At 37.9% G+C, this 25,794-nt stretch overlaps 1 protein-coding gene across 2 annotated transcripts in view; it reads left to right on the top strand.

The window, feature by feature from the left end:
- HTT (huntingtin) overlaps positions 1–25,794 on the top strand; it is an 83,904-nt gene that overhangs the window by 31,025 nt on the left and 27,085 nt on the right. For both annotated transcript variants that reach the window (XR_014618364.1, XM_084285993.1), the window contains exons 24-41: positions 1,690–1,841; positions 3,662–3,864; positions 5,022–5,148; positions 5,869–5,996; positions 6,804–6,914; positions 7,477–7,554; positions 8,178–8,401; positions 9,001–9,079; positions 9,206–9,367; positions 10,318–10,373; positions 11,120–11,268; positions 11,831–11,967; positions 13,961–14,077; positions 16,388–16,510; positions 17,123–17,361; positions 19,735–19,877; positions 23,505–23,712; positions 24,897–25,038. Coding sequence is in view for 1 of the 2 variants with exons in the window: in XM_084285993.1 (XP_084142119.1) it covers positions 1,690–1,841; positions 3,662–3,864; positions 5,022–5,148; positions 5,869–5,996; positions 6,804–6,914; positions 7,477–7,554; positions 8,178–8,401; positions 9,001–9,079; positions 9,206–9,367; positions 10,318–10,373; positions 11,120–11,268; positions 11,831–11,967; positions 13,961–14,077; positions 16,388–16,510; positions 17,123–17,361; positions 19,735–19,877; positions 23,505–23,712; positions 24,897–25,038 (2,578 nt within the window). In the remaining variant the exon portion in view is untranslated. The remainder of the gene's footprint in view (positions 1–1,689; positions 1,842–3,661; positions 3,865–5,021; positions 5,149–5,868; positions 5,997–6,803; positions 6,915–7,476; positions 7,555–8,177; positions 8,402–9,000; positions 9,080–9,205; positions 9,368–10,317; positions 10,374–11,119; positions 11,269–11,830; positions 11,968–13,960; positions 14,078–16,387; positions 16,511–17,122; positions 17,362–19,734; positions 19,878–23,504; positions 23,713–24,896; positions 25,039–25,794) is intronic.

Below are 25,794 nucleotides of genomic sequence, written 5' to 3'. Positions count from 1 at the left end.
CTAAAGAGTTACCTACTCTTATTTTACTCTTCTAATGTCCTGAAATGTCCTGAAGGTCTATTGCAAAATTTGATCTTCTGCTGTTATCTTTTTAAATAACCCTTCCCTTGCTTGTCATCAAGTCTTTCCTTCCGTTTCTGGGCATAGGCATGGCATGCTCGGTATATATATTCTAAGAGATGTTTTGTCACAGATGACTAGGCTGTAGGTCAGTGATAAGTGAAATAAATTTGTATGTGAGCAATGCTTAGCTGGAAAATAAAATTAATACACAATGCTTCTAGGAACAGTGCTGGTTATTTAGTAGTGTGTGTCTGTCTGGGTCTTGTTAGTGTTTCTCATCCAAATGACTTACCACCAATTTTAGAACTATGCCCTTTATTCTTTCAACTTCTAAGCTAGTTTGCTTTGTTTTGAATATTCCTTTCTTATTGCAGACTAGCAGCAATACATCTTCTGTTCTACACAGCTTAAAAAAAAAAAAGCTGTCTGTCAGATGCAGCTAGCATTCATAACTGATGTAATGACATAGCCTTTGCCCTGTCCTCTGATTCCTTCTTTACAAATTTTGATTCCATATTCATATTAATTTGGATGATAATTTTATTTTTGTTGAACGATGTGAGCATTCATTGTACCAGATAACTAGAAGCCTGTATCCGCTATCTTATGGGAGACATGAGAATGCTACCACAATTCTTTTGTCTTGAAGTATTGGTTTTCCAGTGGTTAAACAGCCATTGGAGCTGTTGCATACCACCTGCATACAACTCAACATGGATTAACTCATGGGATTCTAACTTCATGTAAATTAAGCAATACTTGTACATAAAAAAAAAAAAAAAAAAGTATTTCAATGGAGTGCACTATAATTAACTGTGTAGCTTTGTCAAAAGAATAGCTAAGCTTAGAGTACATTTTATTTCATGACATTTTTCTAATTGTATTAAACTTGAGACACTAGTTTAAAAGACTTTCGAATTAAAAAAATCTAAAAGAAACCTTTTTGTTTTTTCAGAAGTTGCATAAAGTCTTTTCCTGAAAGAAAATTAGTATTATGCAAGTCTTACATGTTTGAAATCATGTATATGATTCACGTAGTATTCTGACAAACATATTTTGGTGAACTCTGCCTGGTCTTCTTGAAACTTGGTTTGTGTGGGACGGTCCGATTCTAAAATTATCGTGAAGGAAAATATGGAAGGCAGCAGCAAATTACAAACTTGGATAGAGCCCACCCATAAATCTAGATGATTTGTTGAATTGCAATTGATAATATTCTTGCCACTGTGTAATGTAACAAGATACTATTTTAATGTTACAGTTTGTTTCCTATCCAAACTATGAATATTAGTAAGCCCTTTAACTGGTGATGGTTCAGGACCCATAGCAGTTAGCAAGTAAATATTGAATTCTTCCATTTTTCAGTAGATGTCACTAGCAGCTTTGATACTTGCTATTAAAAAAAAAAAAAAAGCAATAGCTCTTCAAGAGCTATTTAATATTTAATTCAAGTGTTGTCAGATTTCTGCTCTGCTGCAAAGGTTTTTTATTTTTTTTTAAACTACTCATATGTTAAATGTATAGCTCTGTAGTACTGATTTTTGTTTTTAAATTAGTAGTCTGTTAGTATTCTTGAGACTTTAAACTTCTCAAAGAGGTCATAACATTCCAAAATTATACTTCTAGTGTGTCCCAGCCAAATTCTTCAGATGAAGCTCAGAAAGGCTGCACTATTGGAATGGCCGGCATGGTCCTCTCTCTTCTTTCATCAGCATGGTTCCCGTTGGACCTTTCTGCCCATCAGGATGCTTTAATTTTGACTGGAAATTTGCTTGCAGGTAAGGCAGAACAGAAACTTGTAGGAACTTGTATCTAAGAGTTTGAAATATTTTTGGAAGTTAGGCCTTGTTTCAGCTGAACAGATGAGTTTTGTTCACAGCTGCTAGCTAGAAATGTACATAGGTTTCTGTTTCCCTGAGAACCAATACAGTAACTGGGACGTTGTCCTCTCTTCCCATTTGTCTCTGTGCTCTTCTGTAAGTTGAAAGTTCTAGCTCTGTTTTGTAAGGGCTTTAATTTTTTTCAGTTTTTAGCTCTGGGGGTCTTTAAGGCAGGAGATCAGGGTGTGGCAAAGAAAAATTAAAACCTGCACTGTAAGAATGTTATGCATTTTTAGGTTTAGAATGATCTTTTAAAGATTACATCAGGATTCCACAGGGTTCTCTACTGGTTTGCTATTGCTTACAACTTCATTAATAGTGATTGGATAGGGTGTATTTAGTAAACTTGTAGGCTGTACTAGCTTGCAATGGTTGCCGGCACTTTAAATGACAGACTTGGGTATTTAGAATATCTTAACGAATTGGAGATGTTTTCTGAAAACAGACATGCAGTTCCCTAATAAGGGCACTCAGAAATGTAATGACAACTCCCCAGAACTAAAGCTACTACAGAATAGGGAATAATTGGCTAAATGCTAGTCCTGCATAACAGATTGTACTGTTACACAAAATAAATGGCTTCATATCTCTTCACATGTATGTATGAAAGCAGAGACGTAACAAAAGCAAAGAAAACATTTTTGCTCCATTAATCACTTAAGGGTATAGAACTTCAGCTGCTTACCAAGCATTCTCAAGTGTTCTTGCAGAAACCTGTTTTATTTGTAAGAATATTGAAGCCCTGTAGAAGGTTGTGGAGGTGAAACTGTCTTTGAGAGTATTTCAGCAGTCTTTCAAACTATGTTGGGTTCATACACAGGTAGATGACTATGCTTTTGAGCAGAATGAACAGGTGACCCTCATGTGGTTCATTCTGTTTTGTTGTTTTGTTTGGAAGCAAAGCCTGCGCATGTTAGAAGAGTTAACATTTGACACGTGCATCTTGGGTTTTTCTTGGGCTCCTGAAGGAGGAGAAAGCTCTCTGTGGAGAGACTCATCCAGGGGTCACATAGCTGGCAAGTGTTTTGCCATTTATTTTATGGTTTATAAATCTGTTTCTTTTGAGCTACTAAAGTAAACCCAGTGCAGTTTTGATACTTCAGTTTCATGGCTTGCTATGTGTGCTACATTTAGTTCCCCAATTCTGTTGCTTTTGAATAGATTTATTATGAGACTGGATGGAAATGTATCAGTGTATAATCATATAAGTGCACCTGGAAACAGCTGCTTCTGTTATTCTTTTGAAACAGTGCTTTAGAATATTGCTCCTAGTACATAGGAAGCTACTTCTAGCTAGCTGTAGTTCTACCTTTTTTCTTTATTATTTTTTCTGTTGGTTTCTTTTTTTGTTTGGTTGTTCTAGTGTTAGCATATCTCTTGACCTTACTCTTCTCCTTTCATGTTAGAAGAAAAAGAACTTTTTAAGAAGAGGAATTCTGTTTGCTTAGGTTTTAGTACTCTTGGCTAAATCAAACAATTTAGATACTACCTTGAAGTTGCAAATTTCCACTAATTGCCATAGGGAATGTCTAGTATGTTTATTGCAGGCTGGGTGAAAAGAACCAATATTTTTTTATTTGTTTAAAACTGCTCATACTGCTATTTTTAAAAACCTAGGCTTTGTTTTTCAATTTGAACTACTGTTCATAGAGATTATAATTATACTTAATTCCAAGTTTCATTTTCTTTTTCTTTAATTCATGTGGTTCCTATTGCAGCAAGTGCTCCAAAGTGCTTAAAGAATCCGTGGAGTGCTGAAGAAGATTCAAACCAAGGTGCTGCAAAGCAGGAGGAACCATGGCCGGCTCTGGCAGATCGAACTCTTGTTACTTTGGTAGAACAGCTCTTCTCTCATCTGCTGAAGGTCATTAATATTTGTGCCCATGTAATGGATGATGTTGCTCCTGGTCCAGCAGTAAAGGTATGTATTAAAACTAAATGAAATTACAAGACTTTAAATATCGTTGTGATACAGATCAGTTGAAGGCTCTGCATTTCAGAGTTGATACTGGCAGCTATTTAATGCCTTTCTTGTGTGATGGTTTCACACCGGTAGGCAGCTCAACTTCACCATGCTGCTCTCTCACTCCCCCTCCTCAAAAGTACAGGGGAAAAAAGCCCAAGAGTTGAGATGAGGACAGGGAGGTCACTCACCCGTAACTGTCATGGGCAAAACAGACTCAGCATAGAGAGATCATAGTATTTTTTTTTTTTGCCTAATAACAGAGTAGATCAATGAGAACTAAAACAAAAACCACCTTCTCTTACACTCACTTCTACTTCCTCCCCCCATGTAGTGCAGGGAAGTGGGGGATGGGGGCTGCAGCCAGTCCATAATGCTTCGTCTCTACTGCTCCTTCAAATTCACTCTGCCCTTGCTCTAAGATGGAGTCCCTCCCACAGGATTCCATCCTTCCAAAACTGATCTTGCAGGGGTTTCCCACAGGCAGCAGCTCTTTCAGAACTGCTCCAACATGGGTCCGTACCACAGGGTCCATCTGTCAGGAGCAAACTGCTCCAGCATGGGTCCCTCATGGGTGGCAGCTCCCCCCAGACCCCTGCTCCTGCGTGGGCTCCTCTCCATGGGCTGCAGCTCTGGCCCGGGGCCTGCTCCTGCGGGGGCTCTCCATGGGCTGCAGCCTCCTCCAGGCCACATCCACCTGCTCCACCAGGGGCTCCTCCATGGGCTGCAGTGTGGAGATCTGCTCCATGTGGGACCCATGGGCTGCAGGGGCACAGCCTGCTCCACCAGGGGCCTCTCCACAAGCCACAGGGGAGCTGCTGCTGTGTGCATGGAGCACCTCCTGCTCTCTTCCTTCATCTGGAGTCAAAGGAACCTTCAGTTGTTGAGCCCTATTTCTGCCTGGCTTATGCTGAAGTTGAGAAGAAAATTAGAGAAAGTATTATTCTTCTTTCTTTTCACCAAAGAAATCCGTGTCACAAACCTAAAAGTGGAGATGTTCTGATTAAATTGACAGTCAAATAAAGAGGACTTTAAAGAAAGTGAATATGCTTGTATTTCTATAGAAGAAAAGCTACTTTTACATACAAAATTAACAAAACTTCTTTTAATTCTAGGCAGCATTACCTTCTCTCACAAACCCACCTTCTCTTAGTCCAATTCGGAGGAAGGGGAAAGAGAGGGAGCCAGTGGAGCAGGCTTCTGTGCCAATGAGCCCTAAAAAGGGTGGTGAAACTAGTCCAGGTAGGTACACATACTTACATGGGGACAGTAGGTGGGAGGGTAAATAGGAGTATAGATACACCGTTGAGGGTAGAAAGAATCGAGTAACTTGTTTTTTGAAATCCTAGATCAAAAGGCTGGCTGGCTTACTGTCAGGTACTTCAGTACTGTCCCAAAGTTGAAGTTCTTCTCAGTACTGAATTGCAGGAAAGGCAGCTATGGTGCAGGTAGATCTTTGTGTGCGCTTTTTAATGTAAAGCGACTGTACTGTTTAGAGCAGGTTGGTTCTGAATCTTTTTCATCACTTTTTTCTGAATCCACTCACCTATTGACTATGAAGTAATTTTTGCATATGCTATAGTTAAAGAAATTCAAGTTGCTTTGTGTTTTTTGGTAGGAGCAGCTCATGTTGCTCTTGGAAACAAGATTATGAAGCTTGACATTTTTTCTTATTAGTGAATGAAGGAAATAGGTGTTAATTCTCTTCTGTAAATTGTACTTGGTCTTCAGCAATAAGCTCCCAGGGTAAAATTGCATCATATAAGGATGCTTTTTTAGAATGCCAGTACACTTTATAGCTGTACAGTGTGTTTTTGCAATTTTAAAATGTGCATTCAGATCCAAAAATTTCTGCTGTTAATTTGGATGTTTTATCTGAAAATTGGGGATGTAAAATAATACTGAATTACATGTCGTGAGCACTGTAGAAAAAATAATGCTAATATATTATGTATCTTTAAGCTACTAGGCAAACTGATGCCAGTGGGCCTGTTCCAACAAGTAAATCATCTTCAGTAGGAAGCTTTTATCATCTTCCATCATATCTGAAGTTATATGATGTCTTGAAAGCGACTCATGCTAATTATAAGGTACTGTATGACATCACTTGGTTGAATAAAATGTAGTTGAGCAATCATTTTGTTCCCTTTAAAACTGGCTCTGCTGAGGCAGTAACCCTACCTGTTCTGTTAGTAAATTTAAAAAAAAAAAAAAAAAGTGGAATGTTTCCATGGACTTAAACTGTAGCACGAGATTCACCTCTGAGAAGCTCAGACTGTCCAAAGTTAGTGTTGTATTGAGGATCTCATTTGCCTTACTGCCTTATTAAGGCAATCACATTGCCTTATTTTGCCAAAAAAAGACCTTAAAACCCGATGGGCACTGTCACCATATTGCTTAGTTCTCTGCTATCATTACTGCTCATACTAAGAGATCCTTCACTGGCTTGGTAGTGCCAAATGGATCACAATGTCTTATTTTCTCAACAGTTTATTCCAGGATGGGTAAGTTTGTTTTCCTCATTAGTGCAGGTAATAAAAGATGCATTCCATAAGGGCTTAGTGTTCTGATTTATACACTAACAAATCAGGGGGGTGTATTCTTAAACACCTGCTATGTTTTTGAGAAATACATTATCCCTTGTCCATTACTTATCAATATCCTAGACCTTCCTACTGTAACTGCCTTAAGCTAGAAGATCCATTTTTATTTTTAGTCAAAATGAAGTACTGCTATTCCAGCAGTTCATGAGGGGGGAGTTTGTCAGTGCTGTTGATGAAATACACTGAAATTTTACGTAGAAGACAGTTTTGTCTCTATACCTGTTCCTTTCTGCAATTTCTATCTCCTTGTCTAGTAACTATTAAGAAAAAGATTGTTTTACTTCTGTGACCCAGGTTACTTTGGATCTCCAAAACAGTAATGAAAAGTTTGGATGCTTCTTGAGGTCTGCCTTAGATGTTCTGTCGCAAATCTTGGAACTTGCAACTCTTCAAGACATTGGAAAGGTACGAGATGTTTGTTTTTTGCTTGTGTTTATTTGCAATTAAGTTGTCCAATATTTGTCGTCCTTACCAGGAAAAAACAAGTATAATGGATTTAAAAATTGTTGAGACAGTAGTCCTAGTTGGGTTGCCAGGTTGGGTGTAAGATACAAAAGTGGATTTTCTGGGTTACATTGCTGCATTTGAAAACAGGAGTGATTTTCTACTGTTTATATTTTATGTGAAGATTTTCCCACCAAAATGATTTCCCTTCAGTCATTCTCACTGTATCAATACATCTAAATATGCTCATGTTAAATATGCAAGATGTGAGAAGGCAGCCATTCTCCTTTCCTTTCTTGTGCCTTGGTATTTTCTCTCCTTAACTGTGGTGGTATGCATTGTATTTTAAGACATTCGAGGCAAATTTTGTATTTATATGGTGAAAATAGGTAAAGAAATATTCCTTAAGTTTAGTGTAGCTTTTATGCAGTAAAAATAAAGTGCTATTGTCCAGTTTTCGTATTAATACTTAATTATATAAAAGTCACTTAATTGCATTTTTCTTATTTTTCTGCTTTTCTAGTGTGTGGAAGAAATTTTGGGATATCTGAAATCATGTTTCAACAGAGAACCAACTATGGCCACAGTTTGTGTACAGCAGGTAAGGAGGTAATTTGTTTGTGTTATAAGAAACAAACATGTCCTGTGCATATCATTTGGATACCATTTATGACCATTCTTTTTAGGGAAGCAGTGTTGGGAAATTGTCACAGGTGGAGCAAACTGTTTTTCTTTATTTTTTTATGATTTATTTTGAAACTTGATACCACTTGAATAACTAGTTTCTCAAACTGCTTCCAACTCAAATATTTGAGTACTAAGAAAACAAGTTTGTTTTCTACCTTTGTGAATGTTTTCCACAGCTAGTTAACTACATGAGAAGACCTGGAAAGCAAAGGCCTGTTGTACTGATAGGGTTCTTGCAGGCTTCCTGTTGAGCATCTGTCTTCAAAACACCAAAGTTTCATTTTGGTGGGAGAACAGCTTTAGTAGACTGTTTTGAGTTGTCACAGATTTTTGCAACTGAAGGGCTTGCTTATCTTCTTGGCTGATTTGTGGATTGTTCTCCTAGCTTTTTTTTCCTGTTGTCTTGTATTTGACTACATGACCCTCAGTTTGTGCTTTGTTTGTGATGACCTACCCTTTTTTGTTCTTTGGGAGGATGAGGAGTCAAGTTTTCTGAAGTCCTAAAACATTAATCTTTTTTCCAATTTTCTTCTCCAGTTACTAAAAACATTATTTGGGACAAATCTGGCTTCTCAGTACGATGGCTTGTCTTCAAATACGAGTAAAGCTCAAGGCAAAGCTCAGCGTTTAGGTTCTTCCAATCTGAGACCTGGGCTCTATCACTACTGCTTCATGGCACCATATACACATTTTACACAGGCACTTGCTGATGCTAGTCTGAGGAACATGGTTCAGGCTGAGCAGGACCACGATGCTTCAGGGTAACTTCTGTATTCTTGTACGATATGATATTGACTTGAAATAGACTAGAATCTTTTTATTGTTTTTCCTAAATGCGAATATAAGGGAGCAAAGTAACTTGCAATTGCAGTATTGTGTATTACTTCTTGTAGATTTGAGAAGTATTTTTTTTCTTGGTAGTGGAGTCTCAAATATAACACTGATCAATTGCTACTGTGTTTTCCAAATCAGAGTTGAAGCATTAAAACAGATATCACTTAAAATTATTATGCCTTTTTTTTTTTTTAAAAAAAAAAAAAAAAAAAAAAAGCTTTGAGTGCAAATATTTAATTAATTTTCTAATTGTAGTAAATAGTCAATAGCCTTAAAGGAAAGGCAGAATAATGACCAAAGGATACCAGAAATTCTGTTTTTACAAGATGCTTATTGTCCACAGATTACATTGTCTGATCAAAGTGTATTGTAGGTTGTTTCTATTGCTCTTTCTTCTTACTAAGATTCTTGAAGCAGTCAGGTAGATGAAAGCTGGCATCAGGTAAAAGAATGTTTCTAAGACAGCTTGTTTATACCTCCATTTTCTTAGAGTATGTGTTTTTTTTTTTGTTGTTTCTCATCACAGATGGTTTGATGTGCTGCAGAAAGTTTCTACACAGCTGAAAACCAGCATTAGCAGTGCAGCAAAACACCGTGCTGATAAGGTACTCATATTTTTATAGTCCTTTTAAAAGACCTGTATGTTACATTTAAAACTCTTCCTCCTTTTAAAAAGTTTTTGAATGAGACCTGTTCAGATATTAGATTACTTTAAAATCTCTCTGTTACAGAATGCTATTCACAATCACATTCGTTTATTTGAACCCCTTGTCATAAAAGCATTGAAACAATACACTACGACAACATCGGTACAGCTGCAGAGACAAGTTTTAGACTTGCTTGCTCAACTGGTTCAGCTACGAGTTAACTACTGTCTTCTGGATTCAGATCAGGTTGGTACCTCGCTGTTTCTGCAAATTTGTGATACAACGTCTCACTAGTAGGCTAAATATTTACAGCAAATATATTTGCCACAATCCATTCATTGTAATGTAGCTGAAAACAAAGACAAAACAGAGGGTGAAACTTAGTTCCCTCACCAAACACAAGGAACTTCTGGATTTTTGGTTTTATGTTGCATATAAATTACTTAAACTCTGCAACAACTGTGTAAGAACTGTTCATCAGATTGACTTTAGGAATAAGATGATGTGCACAATACAATCAGTATTGTATTTACAGAACAGAAAACAAAAACAGAAACAAACAAAAAACAAAAAAGACTTAAGCATGACTGGTAGTGAGCATTGTGGTTGTCAAGCAGCATTCAATTTCAGTGGCAAGGGGGAAGCTGGTGGCAAATTCACTGGTAGCTGGTAGCCTGTGTGGTTGTCCGTATAAAAAGTAAATCTATAGCAAACTTTTAGTGTTTTATTCACTACAGTATTTTCAGGTTTATAAACTACAAGATGCAACTGGTGACTTTCCTGTGAATTGATATGCAGTAAATCTTCTCAATGCATGATTATTAGGGATTTTATATTGGAGCTGAGTTAGGCTTTTTGATTGATTCCTGGCTTTCTGGCTGTAATGCCTCAAATAGCACGTTACATGAGCAAGAAAGGAAGTTATATTATTAAATATGTAGACACATTTACTGCTAAAATACAACATAAATTCATGCAAACTGTAATAAGCTACAACATCAAGATTCTCAAGACCTGTAACTCTGGAGAGAATGTTCCATAACATATCAGAGTGAGCTATAAGTATAAATGATTTTCAGTGCATGTCTTTTCTTTCTCTCCTAAAACACAGACTTCTGTAATTCTGTCAAAATAATTTCAGATGGTAATTTATGTTTCTGTTGTGTACTTTTTTTAACACTTCATTCTTTCTTCAGGTGTTTATTGGATTTGTGCTAAAGCAGTTTGAATACATTGAAGTCGGACAGTTCAGGTATGCAATTAGCAAAGATCCTTTGAACAAGTGAGAATTTACTACTGTCTTATTCTGAAGCATATAGGGATTAGTTTTGCATTTTTTTGTTTGTTTTATGAGAACGGGAGTGTTATATTCCAGGCAGTGTGTTTGTATATTTTCTGTCTCTAATAGTAACCCTTTCAGAAGATTTAGGTTCCCTGTGGTTGAAGAAATTGGACATAAGTAGAATTAAACTGTTGTGCTGTTTCTCAAATTGGTATTTTAAAACCATTTATTTGGGGAATCCACCAAAGCTTTGCATTGAGGAATCAATAGGATTCAGCTGCTGAAGGGAGACCTATTGTGGATTCAGTGTGAATCCATTTTGTATTCTGAGCAACTGCTATGTGTTTTTTTTTTTATAGTACCTAACACATCATAAGCAATGTGATGGAATTTGTCAGCTATTTCTGTTTTTCTCACACTTGAATTTGTATGAAAGGATAATTTTGTTTTGCTCTGTGGGGTCTCCTACAGAAATATTACTTTTCATTGTGTACATTAAATAATATGTTATAATGTTAGTAACTGTGAGCAATGGTCAGAAGTTGAAAGAAATTAAATCCCTTGAAAAAATGGTAGTAAAGAATCAAGCACAAATTATTAAAATGCTATATAAAAGCAGAATGCATTCTTTAAAATTTTTTTAGTGGAAACAGGTTCATTTCTACTGAACAGAGTTGTGCAATTCAAACTTGACATTTTTGTTTTTTTGTTTTCAGGGAGTCTGAAGCAATTATTCCTAATATCTTTTTTTTTCTGGTGTTGCTGTCTTACGAGCGGTATCATTCCAAACAGATAATCGGAATTCCTAAGATCATTCAGCTGTGTGATGGAATCATGGCCAGTGGGAGGAAAGCTGTTACACATGGTAATTTAAAAAAAAAAATAAATAAAAAATCAGTTTATTGCTGGTAGTTCAGCAATAAAGTATAACTGCTGTTCTAAGGTATAGAGAAGTGGGGTCATAATGATTGTTCCAGAAAACACTAGGTTATAAATTTTTAATATCTTAAATAAGTTTCATTTAATTTTTCCATGAAATTTATTGTACCCTGTTAACATTAGTTCACAATGCAGCAATATTTTAAAGGCTTTGATGTTGATATTTAGTCCCATTTCTGTTTTCTCCCCTTTGAGCCTTTAAGTAGAAGCATCTGTCCTGTACTTGCTAGTGATTCTGCTGAGGAACTTTTTTGAAAAGTATTGTTTAGCTCTGTGAGAAGGAGTAAGTATGTACACAATATAAACTTTGTTCTACTAGAACTAAAAAGATAGACATCTATGTGCGGAAAGTCTTTCTTTTCAGGGATGGGAAAAACATTTAAACAACAAGAGCAATTTTCTTTTAGTAGCTGAATTGTTAGAACAAGAAAATAGTGTTCAAGAATGACTTGTCTCATGCTAAAACAAACAAAAACTTGCCGTTTTAGCAATACCGGCTCTGCAGCCCATCGTTCATGATCTCTTTGTGTTAAGAGGGACGAATAAAGCTGATGCTGGAAAAGAGTTGGAAACGCAGAAGGAGGTGGTAGTGTCAATGCTGCTGAGACTTATCCAGTACCATCAGGTAAAAGAAGACAGTGTTCCTGTTTATGCTCTGTAAAAGGGTAACATTGTTTTGACTGCTAAAAATGCTTCAGGACATATTAATAATTTTCTACACAAATCTTGAATATCTGGACTCTGTGTGTGATCTTTCAGTATATGGAGAGTGTTCAAAGACTATTGTGGTAGGGGAAAGCTTCTGTGGTACAAATCAGTTATTGCAAGTTAAATAATATGTCTGTTGCACATTATAGGCAAGCCTAGGTTACAAAGCACTGAAAAGCTTCAGTAAGGATCATGATCCTGGTTGTGTTGCAGATTGACTAAACAGAAGGTTAAAAGAAGAGTTGTAATAAATTAGAAACCAAGAAACTCAAAAGAATTTGGGGGGGGAAAGTGGAAGAGGTAATGTGCTGTTTAGAAATAATGTAAGTGTTGCTGTGCAATAGCAGTAACTTAATAACATGTTAAAAAACTATTTGAATAAGGTAATGAGGATGGTAGCTACACAGTTGTCAATTACCCCTTTGCCCCAGATCTCACAGATATGGAAAACATATTTATATCATGTAGGAGTGTAAGAATGGCTTTCATCAACACACTTTGTTTGAAAGAAAAACATAAAGGTAATTTTAAGGGAAGTGACATAATTAACACAGGAGCTTATTGCTTTTTCAGGCGATTAACAAACTTAACATGCTTTTCCTCTCATCATGTGAAAATGCAATTCTAGTGTATGCTAATGTAAGCAATGCATTTTCTGAGAATAGTTGGAGAAAAGTCAGTACATCTTGTCAAAATAATTTGTTAGAACTGCATGTTCAGATTGGAATAATTTTGTGTATCCACATTTTCTTTTGAATTTGTAGTTTTATAATCATAAAATGACTAATATAACTATATGAAATGACACTCTGTAGACACATGATGTAAAATAGTGAATAACTTTGTGTTACATAAGGTACTGTAATTGCTAGCAGATCCTCTTCTGACACACTTAACCTATTAAAGACCACCCATGCATTGCTCTTCATCCCACACTATCCCTTTTGTAGCTCTTATTCTGTCCTTTTCTGCTCATGCAGTGTATATAAGCTAACCCCAGGCAGTTCTATTGTTTGGCTATGGCAGGGACATTCTGCAGTGGTGTTCCTGTAACTCGAGAGGCTCCAAGAACTGCAATCTTTATCCTTTTTTTTTTTCTTTTTTTTTTTTTCCTTTTACAACTGTAACTACATAGAGTTGGAGAATGGAGAGTTAAAGTAATTCAACCCAGAATTGCTTCTATCTCCTTTCTCATGAGAAAGCTCTTTGGGAAGAAAGTCGTCTGGTGATTTTTTTATTTATTTTTTGATGGTCTGTTTCTGATTCTGAACTGCTTGACTTTCTTTTAGAAGTGCTCCATAATATAACTAGTTTTCAGAACCAAATTCTTCTTTCCCACTTCCCAGTTCATATATTAACATTCCTGCCTGCTATGTCTTTGGCCTGACTATCCTGGAAAGTATGGTCTCTGTAACCCTCAAGTCAGTAACATATTCAGCTACTGAAAATGATCCTTGCTGTTGGTGTCCACCATTAAAGACTGACTTAAAACTTTTACATGATGTATAAAAAAGTGATGCATCCCAGGGGAATGAGCTCTATAAGAAAAAGCATACATGTGGGAAAATGCACTCAACGGCACTCAGATATTCTATCTTCTTTCCCGTTGACTAGTGTTTTGACAAATGCAGTTTAAGAAGGATCAAGAAAACATTTTATTTCTGGTTTATAAAAGTAACTGAAAAATTCTTTTAAAAATAACAGTAGTAATAAAGTCACAACGCAGAACAAACTTTGAACCCAAAAATGGAATTTTAAAATATTGTATGGCTTCTCACGTGGATTTTCTTTTCTTGTTGCTTTTTTGCCAAATGCATGAAGTGATGATTTTTTTTTTTCCCCATTGCAGCATTACTTGAATGTTTCCCGATAGTATGGTGTTTACTTGCATTCTTTTGGACTTCCCTCAGGTGCTGGAAATGTTCATCTTAGTGTTGCAGCAGTGTCATAAGGAAAATGAAGACAAATGGAAGAGATTGTCCCGGCAAATAGCTGACATTATTCTCCCAATGCTTGCAAAACAACAGGTTGCTATATGCATTTTTTTAATCTATAAACTTGTAAAATAATTCCTGTAACCAATTATTGTAATTATGGCTTTGGATAATTTCTGTGTTTTCTTTAAGGTGTAGCCACCATATCCAGAAAAATAATTACTGTAGGATAAACTAAGCCTTTGAAATGATGCAGGTCATATTTTAAATACACGCAGTATGTGTGATATCTTCTAGGCTGTTCCCAGATAAAGCTCATTCTGTTTTTCGTATGTACACAATTGTGTCTTGCTCAGAGCACTTCCTAATGTGAATATTCTCCCATTTTTTTCATAATTGTGGTGGGTCTAACTGCATTTGTTTTAGTAAGGAGAATGAAAAAGCATCACCCAAAACTGCATTTATAAATCACAGAGTTGCAGAATAGTTGAGGCTGAAATGGACTTCTAGAGATTGACCCTGCTTTGAGAAGGCATCTGGAGCAGGCTTCTTATGACCACGTCTAGTCAGATTTTGACCATCTCTAAGGATGGAGCCTCCATCACCTGTCTGGGTCTCTTCCAGTGTTTGAGCATCCTCACAGGGAGAAGGAAAAAATGCAGGAGAATTTAGAGAGTTGTATTTCAATGGATGTTTCCTGTATTTCAACTTTTGCCCATTGCCTCTCCTTCTGGTGCTGGGTACTACTGACAAGACTGTACTTGTCTTGTCTTCTTGTCTCCTTCTTGCCCCTGGCCAGATATTTGTACACGCTGTTAAGATCATAATATTACAGAATGACTTGGGTTGGAAGTGACCTCAAAGCTCATCTAGTTCCACCTCCCGCCATAGGCAGGGATGCTGCCCGCTAGATCAGATTGCCCAGGGCCTTGTCCAGCCTGGCTTTGAGCGCCTCCAGGGATGGGGCATCTACAACTTCTCTGGGCAACCTGCTTCAGTGTTTCACCCTCTGAGTAAAGCATTTCCTCCTAATTTATAATCCAAATTTCCCTTCTTTTAGATTAAAACCATTCCCCATTCTCCTGTCATTATCTGACTGAGCAAAGAGTTGCTCTCCATCTTTTTTATAAGCCACCTTTTAAGTACTGAAAAGCTGCAATGAGGACATCCTGGAGCCTTGTCTTCTGTAAGCTGAACAGCCACAGCTCTTTCTACCTTTCCTCATATTAGAGGTGCTCCAGCCCCTTGATCATCTTTGTGGCTGTCCTCTGGACCTGTTCTAACAGCTTAGCATCCCCCAGAGCCTTCTCCAGGCTGAACAATCTCATCTGTCTCAGCCTCCCTTTGTATGACAGGTGCTCCAAGCTCTTAATCATTTATGTGACTTTCTGCAGGGCTTGTTCCAGTGTGTGTGAGTCTGCATTACTGGGGAGCCCAGAAATGGACTGTAGATTGAGGATAGGTTATAGATCCTTTGTATCTGGGAAGAAGAGTCTACAGAGAATCCTTGTCCTAAAGGGAGTACTGTCCCTAAGCAACAGAGGGCTTGTTTTACTGTACAACTTTGTTTGAAGTAATTATTTCTAATTCCAGGATATAAAGTAAAACTAATGAAATTGTGCCCTTAATATGTTCTTCACTCTTTGACAGATTCTCCCCTCCTATGAGGAGGTTGCATGGCGGGGGAGGGTAGGCTGTATGGAAGATCAGACAGCAGTTTTTGAGGGAAGCTAAAATGCTGGCAAACTGGAGTTGGCCTTTGTTTTGTATGATCTGTGCATGTACTCAACTATCAAATTAGGCTGGCAAGATAGGTTCGTCCAGATAAAGTCCAGTCCTTTGCTTTTTGCAATCAATTTCTTTATAATTTAACTAAAAAACTGATCAAGTCAGGCTTGATCCTTACTACTCCTGCCTCTGTTGCTGCAGTGTAATTCAGCTGTAGCCATTCACTTCTCTGATGATTAGGACTTTTTTTTTCCTCCTGATTGTCATCTTAAGCTTATTCATGGCCAAAACATTGTTATTCCTGTGTCACCACTGCTGTCTATAATACGCCTGCAAGGATGTGCAGGGAAGAGAAAAGTTTTTAAGTTTTATGACGATCAGTCTTTTTGCCTCATTCTCTGAATCTGGCATATTTTTCCTAAAATAAACGATACATATATTGAATATTGTGGGATAGATTTTTGCCCATGTTCTCAAACCTACTAAGTAGGAAGGCCTGCAATGAAAGTTTCAATTTACTTTTCATAGATTTTATTGCTGTAAATTTTGTGCTGTAAAGGGCAGCCTTATTATATACAGGTTGTTACAGAAATGTTTAAAACATGAAATGGTAATTTTGTGTTGCATTTACGTGTGGTGGTAGTTATAAATTAGTTTTGTGGTTTTCTTTTCCAGATGCATATAGATTCTCATGATGCCCTTGGAGTATTGAACACTTTGTTTGAAATTTTAGCTCCTTCTTCCCTTCGCCCTGTGGACATGCTTTTAAGGAGTATGTTTGTTACCCCTAAAACAATGGTAAGCAGGGGGGAACCTGTTAAAACACGTGAAGTGTTTCTAGAGTAGTAGTAAAAGTGGATGTTTCAAGAGAAGAGAGAATCTTGTGTCCTTCATGCCAAATGAAAGAGCTTGTATTTCTACTCATTTTTTTTTTTTTGCAATGTGGTGTTGAAATACCTGAAGCACAGCTTAGGAAAGAATTCATTAGAATTAACAAGATTTACTATCTCTAGCATTTTATACAGAAGTGTTCTGCTTTTGGGTTATTTACCTTCTTTTTGTTTCTCTGCCTTCCTGATCCTAAAAATACATGCAGTTATGGTAAATCTAGATTGCAATTCATTACGTAAAACACATTTTTCCTATGCAAGTGCTAGTACTATTTTGATAGTTGAGATTGTTAATTTCTTCGGAGATTTGCTGTAGGAAGGCTGAATATATTCCTATGTTGTGTTGAATTCTTTTGAAGTTGAACATTTTAATTAGCTGTTGCATAAAATTAGACATGAGAATGGAGCAAGCAGCAAAAAACTTCGGTGTTCAGGTCTTCCAAATGCCGTGCTTTTGGCAATGGTCATGCTTATTCACTCTAACAATCTACATTTTTTTTTTTTTTGGTTTGTTTGCTAGGCATCAGTGAGCACTGTTCAGCTATGGATTTCTGGAATTTTAGCTATCCTTAGAGTTCTGATTTCACAATCCACAGAAGACATAGTTCTATCCCGTATTCAGGAGCTTTCTTTCTCACCATATTTGATTTCGTGTCAAGCAATTAACAGACTGAGACGTGGAGAAAATAATGTATCCACACCAGAGGATCGTGCTGAGGTTAAACAGGCTAAATATCTGCCTGAAGAGACATTTTCTAGGTATGTTGTCTTGAATAACTTAAGTGTAAGATTAAGATTTCTGAGAAGTCACAAATATATTAACAACTCTATGCATGCACATATATTACATATCTGACAGAAATAAAGTCTCCGAAGTTGATACACGGGAGGAGGGTGTATGGAAGAGGGAATAACGAGTTGAACAGCAAAGAAAGGAGATGAGTTTTTCGTAGGGACTTTGCACTGTTTCAGTGTCTCTTCTCAAGCCAAGTGAAAGACCTACTGGAGCCATTATGACGGATAAATCCTGGTGTTATTAAAATCAACTCCAAGCTTTAACTGTTTAATCCTTTCCATCCTCTCTCTGTGGGGCCTGAAAGATGAATCATACCCACAGCAGAAGCCTGTGTTCTGTACTAGAATCTTGGCAGCAAATAGATACAATTGATTAAGTTAGTCCTGCTCTTTATTTTCTACTTTTTAAGAGCTTGCTTTGTCTAGTTAGCTTCCCATGCTGAAGCTCTGCAAGAATGACTTAAGCAAAATGAAAGATGGAGAGATGGTGATCGTATTCTGTTGACACAGTGTTTGTCATTAAGACAATTACGTTTTAATGTGGTGGGAGGCATTTGAAATAGCTATTTGTTTAAGAAACTAAAAACTTTTTACTCAAGTATGGAATTTCAGATAAAAAGAAAATTCTGCTTCTTATTCAGCTTACTGGTGGGGGTGATGGATAGAAGGAAAAGGGGCATCTGGACACTCTTAACATGACCTTATGTCCAACCAGAGTAGGTCGAGGAATGATTATGGCCAGGAGCAAGCATTGCTTATTGCAGACACCCTTTTTTGGGGTTCTGTTTTGCTCTTTTTTTTTTTTTTTTTTTTTTTTTTTTTTTTATTAAACTTGGTGTGGTGGTTTCACCCTGCTGGGCAGCTAAGCCCCATCACAACCACTCTCTTGCTCCCCCTCCTCAAAGAAAAAGGGTGAAAAAATATGATGGAAAGGGCTCAAGGGTTGAGATAAGGACAGGGAGGTTGCTCACCAATTACCATCAGGAACAAAACAAATCCAGCATAGGGAGATTAATTTATTGCCTATTACTAGCAGACAAGAATAGTGAGAACTAAAAGCAAACTGAAAACACCTTCTCCCCATACACCTTCTACCTCTTCCCTCCTGAGTGGTGCAGGGGAACAGGGAATGGGGGTTATGGTCAGTTACCACCACTCCTTCATGGTGACTCTGCCCCTGCTCCCCGTGGGGTCCCTCCCATGGGATGCCATCCTTCCTGAACTGAGCCTGGGCGGGCTTCCCATAGGCAGCAGCTCTTCAAGAACTGCTCCAACATGGATTCATACCATGGGGTTATCTGTCAGGAGCAAACTGCTCCAGCACAGGTCCCCTATGGGTGGCAGCTTCCCCCAGATCCTTGCTCCTGTGTGGGTTCCTCTCCGTGGGCTGCAGCTCTGGCCTGGGGGCTCTCCATGGGCCTCAGCCTCCTCCAGGCCACATCCACCTGCTCTGCCGGGGGCTCCTCCATGGACTGCAGCGTGGAGATCTGCTCCATGTGGGACCCATGGGCTGCAGGGGCACAGCCTGCTACACCAGGGGCCTCGCCTCAGGGGAACTGCTGCTGTGTGCCTGGAGCCCTCCTGCTGCACTGACCTTGGGGGCTGCAGGGCTGCTTCTCACTCCTCTCTCCCAGTTGTTGTTGCACAGCAGTTTTTTTCCTTTTTAAGTCCGCTCTCACAGGGGTCCAACCAGCATTGCTCGTTGGCTTCTTTCTGGTCAGCAGTGGGTCTCCTTTGGAGCTGGCTGGAGCTGACTTTGCTCTACCATGGGGCAGCTCCTGAGCTTTTCTCACAGAGGCTATCCCTGTAGACCCCCTCACTACCCAACCCTTGCCACATAAACCCAGTATACCTGGATGGAGGTTTGATATGGAATCCATGTTGTAGAGTGAATGTGGATAAATGAGGCTGCCAGCAGCTCAGTTCCTGTGACTTACCAAGCTACCCTTCCTTAGCTGAGCTGCAGTAACTGTCAAGGCGTATTTTTTTAGCTGATTGCAAATCACTAGGAAGACACCATGTCATTTTCAGTGTTTGCTGTGTGAGTGAGGTGGGCTGTTGGATGCATGCTGTCACTTACGACTTCAGCTAATGAGTAGATAACACAGTTCTGTTATGTAATTATTGAATTTCTTACCTGTCCATAGCAATAGCATCATGTTTGTTTGGGGCCAACCTGTTATATAGTATTTAATTTAACATTTTCTTTTGGATAAATGCACAAGGATTTTTTATTTTGGTTTTAAATTTACTGAGTTTCGTAGGCAAACATCACCTTATTCTGAAGGATGTTGCAGTGATGGTTTTCCTGTTGATGGTATGCATATTTTTTTTAAGGTTCTTATTACAACTGGTTGGTATTCTACTGGAAGATATTGTCACCAAACAATTGAAAGTGGATATGAATGAGCAGCAGCATACTTTCTACTGCCAGGAGCTGGGCACGCTGCTTATGTGCTTAATACATATCTTCAAATCAGGTAATACTTGAAACATTGCCTCATGTTGTTGTTTGCAGTGAGGTAATTTTGAGTTCCGAGACAATTGTTGAATGAGTAGGTGTTTAAGACATTCCGTATATAAAGAATTTCCAAAATTTTTTGCTTACAAATGCAGGTTCCGTTTTTCATATTCTGTCTCTATATACAAATAAAATGCAACTAGTGACTTTTCATCTTCTCCTTGACCGAAGGTAGCAGCAGAACTTCTCCTAGTGCTGCCATCTATTGATCTGTAGATCAGCCTAATTCACTGGCTTCTCCTTATGACTCCTCTTTTCTTTAGGAAGTGGCCTGATCTGAGGTACAGCTGGAGTATATGCAGCTATAGCCACCACATTTTCTAACTGGCAGTCTTTCCAGTCTGCCTGGTCTTCTAAAGGAGCAAACTGGAATATGGTGTCATTCCCCACTAAGTTAAGCAGATCTTTTGCAGTCTAGAATTTCTTGTGTTGCTGAAATTCTGAGACATATTCCTGGCCGTATTCTAATTCTCAGAAAGTTCTTTCCTCTGCCTCCTTTCCTTGATGAAATACTCTTTTTAAAGTGTTAGGAACCATACGAGTCTGCCTTTTTCTGTTGGAATTTTTGGAGTTCTAAATGTGCCTATTTTGGCTGTTTGACTTGAGGCTTCCGTGAGACTTTTATCCTTTTCTGCTAGGCCCAGCTCTGTCTAATAATTCCAAAAGCTGCTGTAGACCAGGATTTGTCAAGAACAGCTATCCCAGAACAGCTGCTCCTGTGTATCTCCATGCATGGGAGTAGATTGCCTCATTCCTAACACACAGCGTAAGCTGAGAGACTTGTTAGGATGAGAGGTTTTGCTCTTTCTTTGTAGTTTACAGCTTGCAACACTTAGTGTTCACCTGATGCTCTGTGGAAGAGAATCACAGCTTTGTGTTACAGCCTCTGAATAGTGTTGCACACAGATCCCAATACTTCTGTAAACATCTACAAATGTGCTTTTGTTGTTGATACACTTGCAAGGTGAAAGAACAGGAAGTTCTGTGTATCTTGCTTCAGCTTGTTGACACAAGTAAACCTTCACTGAGAAGAAAGCTTGTACCGTTTTCCTTTCAAACCTTTGGATAAATTTCCTTTTGTCTTCTTCTGAGAAAGATTTCGAGTGCTGCTATAGAATATATTTGGGTGCTTTGGAAAGAGATCCTGTTTACTAAGTAGTCCACTAGCTTTTCCCGACAGTAAGAGCGGGGTTATATTTAAACATGATACATGTGTTCTCATGACTAAAGTCTTTTAGGGAGAGCATTTTCTAATCTGTGTCACTTAAGATATTAGTGGTGTACGTCTCATTTAACTCTTTCAGTGGCGTGCTTTTTCTGTTTGCTTTCAAAACATATTCTACCTTAAAGTGGCTGGTAGTATTCTGGAGGGTAAATGTATTGCTAGCTACTGTTGCTGATAACTCTGGCACTCTAAACAACTTCATCTTCTCTCCAGTGGGTTATTACTGGGTACTTGCTGTTGCCATATTTTCCACTCTATCACCATAAATTTCTTCCTAAATTTTCTGTTTGTTGGTAAGAGGTAGAAGGTATAAAGCATCTCTCCTGACCACATTCCTTGAAAGCCTTTGCACCTTTTGCTTGGTCCAGAATATTATTTTTTGAGTTCTTCACCTTGTCAATACAGCTGACATCGTCACTTTGTTGCAGATCTTGGATTATAGTAGTTGGCTGCAATTTAAAAGTTGCTGGCACAAATCCCTGATTATTTATAGACTTCCTTGGATGTTGCACAAATCACTGCATTCTACAGGCCCGTCTGTAAAATGGGAGTTACGGTATTTCCCTGTTTAGTGATGTGAATAAAAAAAGGGAATACAAAATACTACTGTTGTACAAACACAGAATCACATTAAATGTTTCAACACCCTCTAATTTTCTCTTTTTAAGCTCTTCCTATGGAGTTCAGTTATAAACTCCTTTCTTGGTGAAAAGCTTTGTTCTGTTCCTGTCATTGCTACCAGCTGCTTCTTGCAGCTCTGAATGTAGTGAGTGATCACTCTATTTTCCACGTGCTTGTTACTATTGTAGTTACTGTTTAAGTACTGTAACAAGCACATGTGTATCGTCAGCTGCTGTTACTGAGAGATTTGAAACGTAGATTATAACAAATAGCCTATGTCAAAGTGATTTCGAGTAGATGTTCAAATGGGTTTGAGCCAGGACCAATGAAATTAGAAAATCAAGCTGGTGATTAAAATCAGGGAAGTGGGTACTTCAGCAGTAGGAGCTGGCGATGAAGGAAAGGGAAGGCTCAGCTACTTCTGTAGCAACCAGCTTCCAAGCTGCACTATTTATTGCCAAAAATATCTAGAAACTTCCATGCAAAATGAAAATTAAATATTAAATTATTTGTGCTAAGCACCAGGATATGTGTGTTGCATGATCATTAGAAATGAAATGAATTTAATCTAAGACTACAAATCCACTGTAAGGACTAATCGTGTTGTGGTTACCTTATGCGGTGTTACAGAGTTCGGACACAAAAAATTGTTTGGACACATGAGCTATATTTTCATGTCTTAACATTTTCTTTTAGGCTTAGGTTGAATTAAGTGCCTGGTTTTGTACTACTTCTTTTGTTCAGTTCAAGACTTTGTAATTTTATTTTGCTTTGAGTTATATCCTGCTAACTACAGCTGTGCCTTATTGTGACTTGTGTTTGGGAACATAGGCTACTATCTTCTCTCACTTTTAACTGCGATTTGATCTGCTACTTGGATGTCTTGTCTTATCTTGCTCGTTACAGTTTTTCTGAGAATGTGAACGTTGCTGACTGCTGTATATTCAACTATAGGAAGCTACCGTATTAGAAATCAAAATTTCTAGTGTGCTACTTTGAAGTAGAATAGAAATAAAAGGTGTATGGATAAAGTGAAAAAGTCATATAACTTCAGACTACTTTGTCTCCATTTTCCTTGTTTTCCCTTCCTTCATTTGGTATTATGATGAAGTAGCAGCAAGTTGGAAAGCAAAATTCAGCTTCTGTGTTAAGAGTTCAGTATGCAGGACAGTGACTTTTCATCACTTAAAAAGACGTACTTTTTATACCTCAGAATTTGGATGGAAGGGTGTAAGTTCAGTTTCAAATAAATATATTTGGGAAGCCCTCAACTGATGTAGGAAACTTGTAAGTGATCTTCCTTAACGTGTGCAATAGTAGTTTTAGCATGGTTTTTATTTAGAATTTGTGTTTTACTTTATAAAGAAAAATATCCTGGTCTGTAATTAAGGATTTTAAATTTGGTAAAGGTTTTCATGTGTTAGATAAACCTTTTGATGTATGATAGATATAAAGTTGACTATAGGTTTCATTATAGTTGTAGTCTTACCTAAAGCATTGTTTCAGACTGGGAGCTGCTTGCTGGTGGTTCACACGCTGCCCTTGGGCAAACTGCGTGACCTGCCTCACAATTGTGTTTAAAAAACAAAATCAACAACAACAATGCAGAGTATACATTCTTTCCAGGAATGGTACTGGCTTATGAAACAGCTATTCTTTTATCAGAGTACCATGAAAATTTTGAAATTTCAGAATTCAGACAAGAGTATAGTTACTCTAATATGCTTTTATTATTTTCAGGAATGTTCAGAAGAATCACAGCTGCAGCCACCAGGCTTTTTACAGGAGACGGATCCGATGGTAGTTTCTATACCCTTGAAAGTTTGAGTGACCTTGTTCAGTCCATGATTCCCACACATCCTTCCTTAGTTCTTCTTTGGTGTCAGATCCTTCTTCTTGTCAATTATACCAACTACAACTGGTGGTCAGAAGTGCATCAGACTCCAAAGTAAGCTTTTTTTTTTTTTTTTTTTTTTATTAGCATGTCTTTCAATTGTATTTGGTGCAACTGTATGGGGAAAAAAATCTAGCCTTTAATCTGCTAAGCTTGTCAACTCTTGAATAGTACTACTAGATTCTGAGGTAGGTAGTTCTGCGTTTATTTTGTACATGTGTATTTACATACTGTCTGTTCTGGCAGTATGCCTTTCAAACTAAGGAAGTGCATCCTGTGTTCAGTTGTTCCTCAAAAGAACTGTCAAGGAACCTCTACACTTTGAAGACTATGAAACTCCCATCTCTGTAAAATTCCCATCTGTGTACTTTTAAATATGTAAATAGCTGTAACAAAATATTCAATATAGCAGGTTTCATGCCTCTGTGGAGACTTATTTCACCTTCCAGCAGATAACCAGCCAGTGCAGATGATATACACTGTGTGTGTCTGATCAGTAAGATCTGGGTATATCTGTTACCTGTCAGTGGGTCTAGCACTGAATGTTAAAACATACTGTCAGCATTGTGCTGATTCATTATAAAGTGACATTAGTGGTGATGTCACTTGACATGAGTTGTCTGATATTCAGAAATCTTGTCTAAAATGGTGAACTTTTGGTCTGAAGTTGGGTCACCCCACCTGTACTTCTGACATGGGGATGATGGGGATGATCCCTACTTTGGGTGTAAGGTGGGATCACTATGTGGGTGGGTGGGTATCCCTCCATAAACTGTAAAGGGAGATTAAAAACTCATCTGAGAGAAATTTCTGATGTTTGTGCAGTGAATATTAGGGAAGTCTGATTTTGATTTACAACATGAATGGATTAATACTTTGAAAGAGAAGTACTCAAATATGAATTTCTGACCTCAGTTCAACCTCAGGGTGTGAAGAAACACAGAATTATGTTGTGTTATTCTACCAGAGATGCAATAGCCCATGTTTTTCTCTTAAATAACCTGTTTAGTTCTTCAGACTGTTCAAAGAAGCAATGAACACTGACCGAAAAGTAGTACTAACTTTGTTAGAAAGTAAAGAGTGATGCAAAGCAAGGTGTCTATTTCAAAGCAGTATAATGTTAAAATGAAATTTCTGGGAAAATAAATACTGCATAAAGACTTATTATTGGTAGGTCATTCCAAATTTTTTTGATTTTTCAATAGCCATAGTGATAAAATATAATGTGCTTCTTGCAGGAGACACAGTCTGTCTACTACTAAATTACTTAGCCCTCAGATATGTGGAGACAGTGATGAATCAGATTCCGAATCTAAACGCGGCATGTGCAATCGAGAGATAGTGAGAAGAGGAGCACTCATTCTTTTCTGTGACTATGTCGTAAGTTTTGAATTATGGATTTTATAACTACAGTAGTGAGTTATTAGGCTGACAATTTTTTATTACTGGTATGCATCAACGGAGTCTGGTTCGTGAGTGAAAATTGAGGACATGTCAAACTAATGATTTCATTTTTAGGGGGCACTTCTGTAAGATCAGGTATGAGCTCGTTTGAAATTTTTTTCTATTCTGAACTAATTCTCATGGGGCTTGTCTAAGGACACTTAGTAGGTAATAGAACAATCTGATGGGTATTGCAATCATTACTTGTGAGTTGCTAGGAGCATACTAAGAAATGTTAGATTTCCCAACATTAGTAGTAGCAGCACAGTTTCTAGTGGACAACACATTTCTATCTTTTGTAGTGTAAGAGGAGAGCTTTTACACTAACATTTCATTTCTATTTTTGGTTCTCTGATGACAGCAGTTCCTGTGGCTTCAACCTCTTCATGCCTTTAATATTAGTGTTTTAAGTCATTGGAAGTGTACCTTTGAGGCGAACCTTCCCATAGTACTTATATGTAGTATTGCAGTTGCGTTTGCACTGCAGAGTACTTTCAGGGAAGCCAACTAATTTCCTTTCAGATTCAGCTAGACTAAAAGCTGTATTTAAAAAGCACTTCAACTCCTAATTCAGTCACCATGGTCAGATGAGAGCTAGTCCAAAGTAAAACCCTCCAAAACCTCTTTACTGAAGAATACCAGCTTCTCAGCATCACCTGATAAGCTCTAGAAATCTTCTGTTGTGTTGTACTC

Source organism: Netta rufina (genome assembly GCF_964035555.1).
Source record: "Netta rufina genome assembly, chromosome: 4".
Taxonomy (NCBI): domain Eukaryota; kingdom Metazoa; phylum Chordata; class Aves; order Anseriformes; family Anatidae; genus Netta; species Netta rufina.
This window is presented reverse-complemented; position numbering and strand designations above follow the sequence as displayed.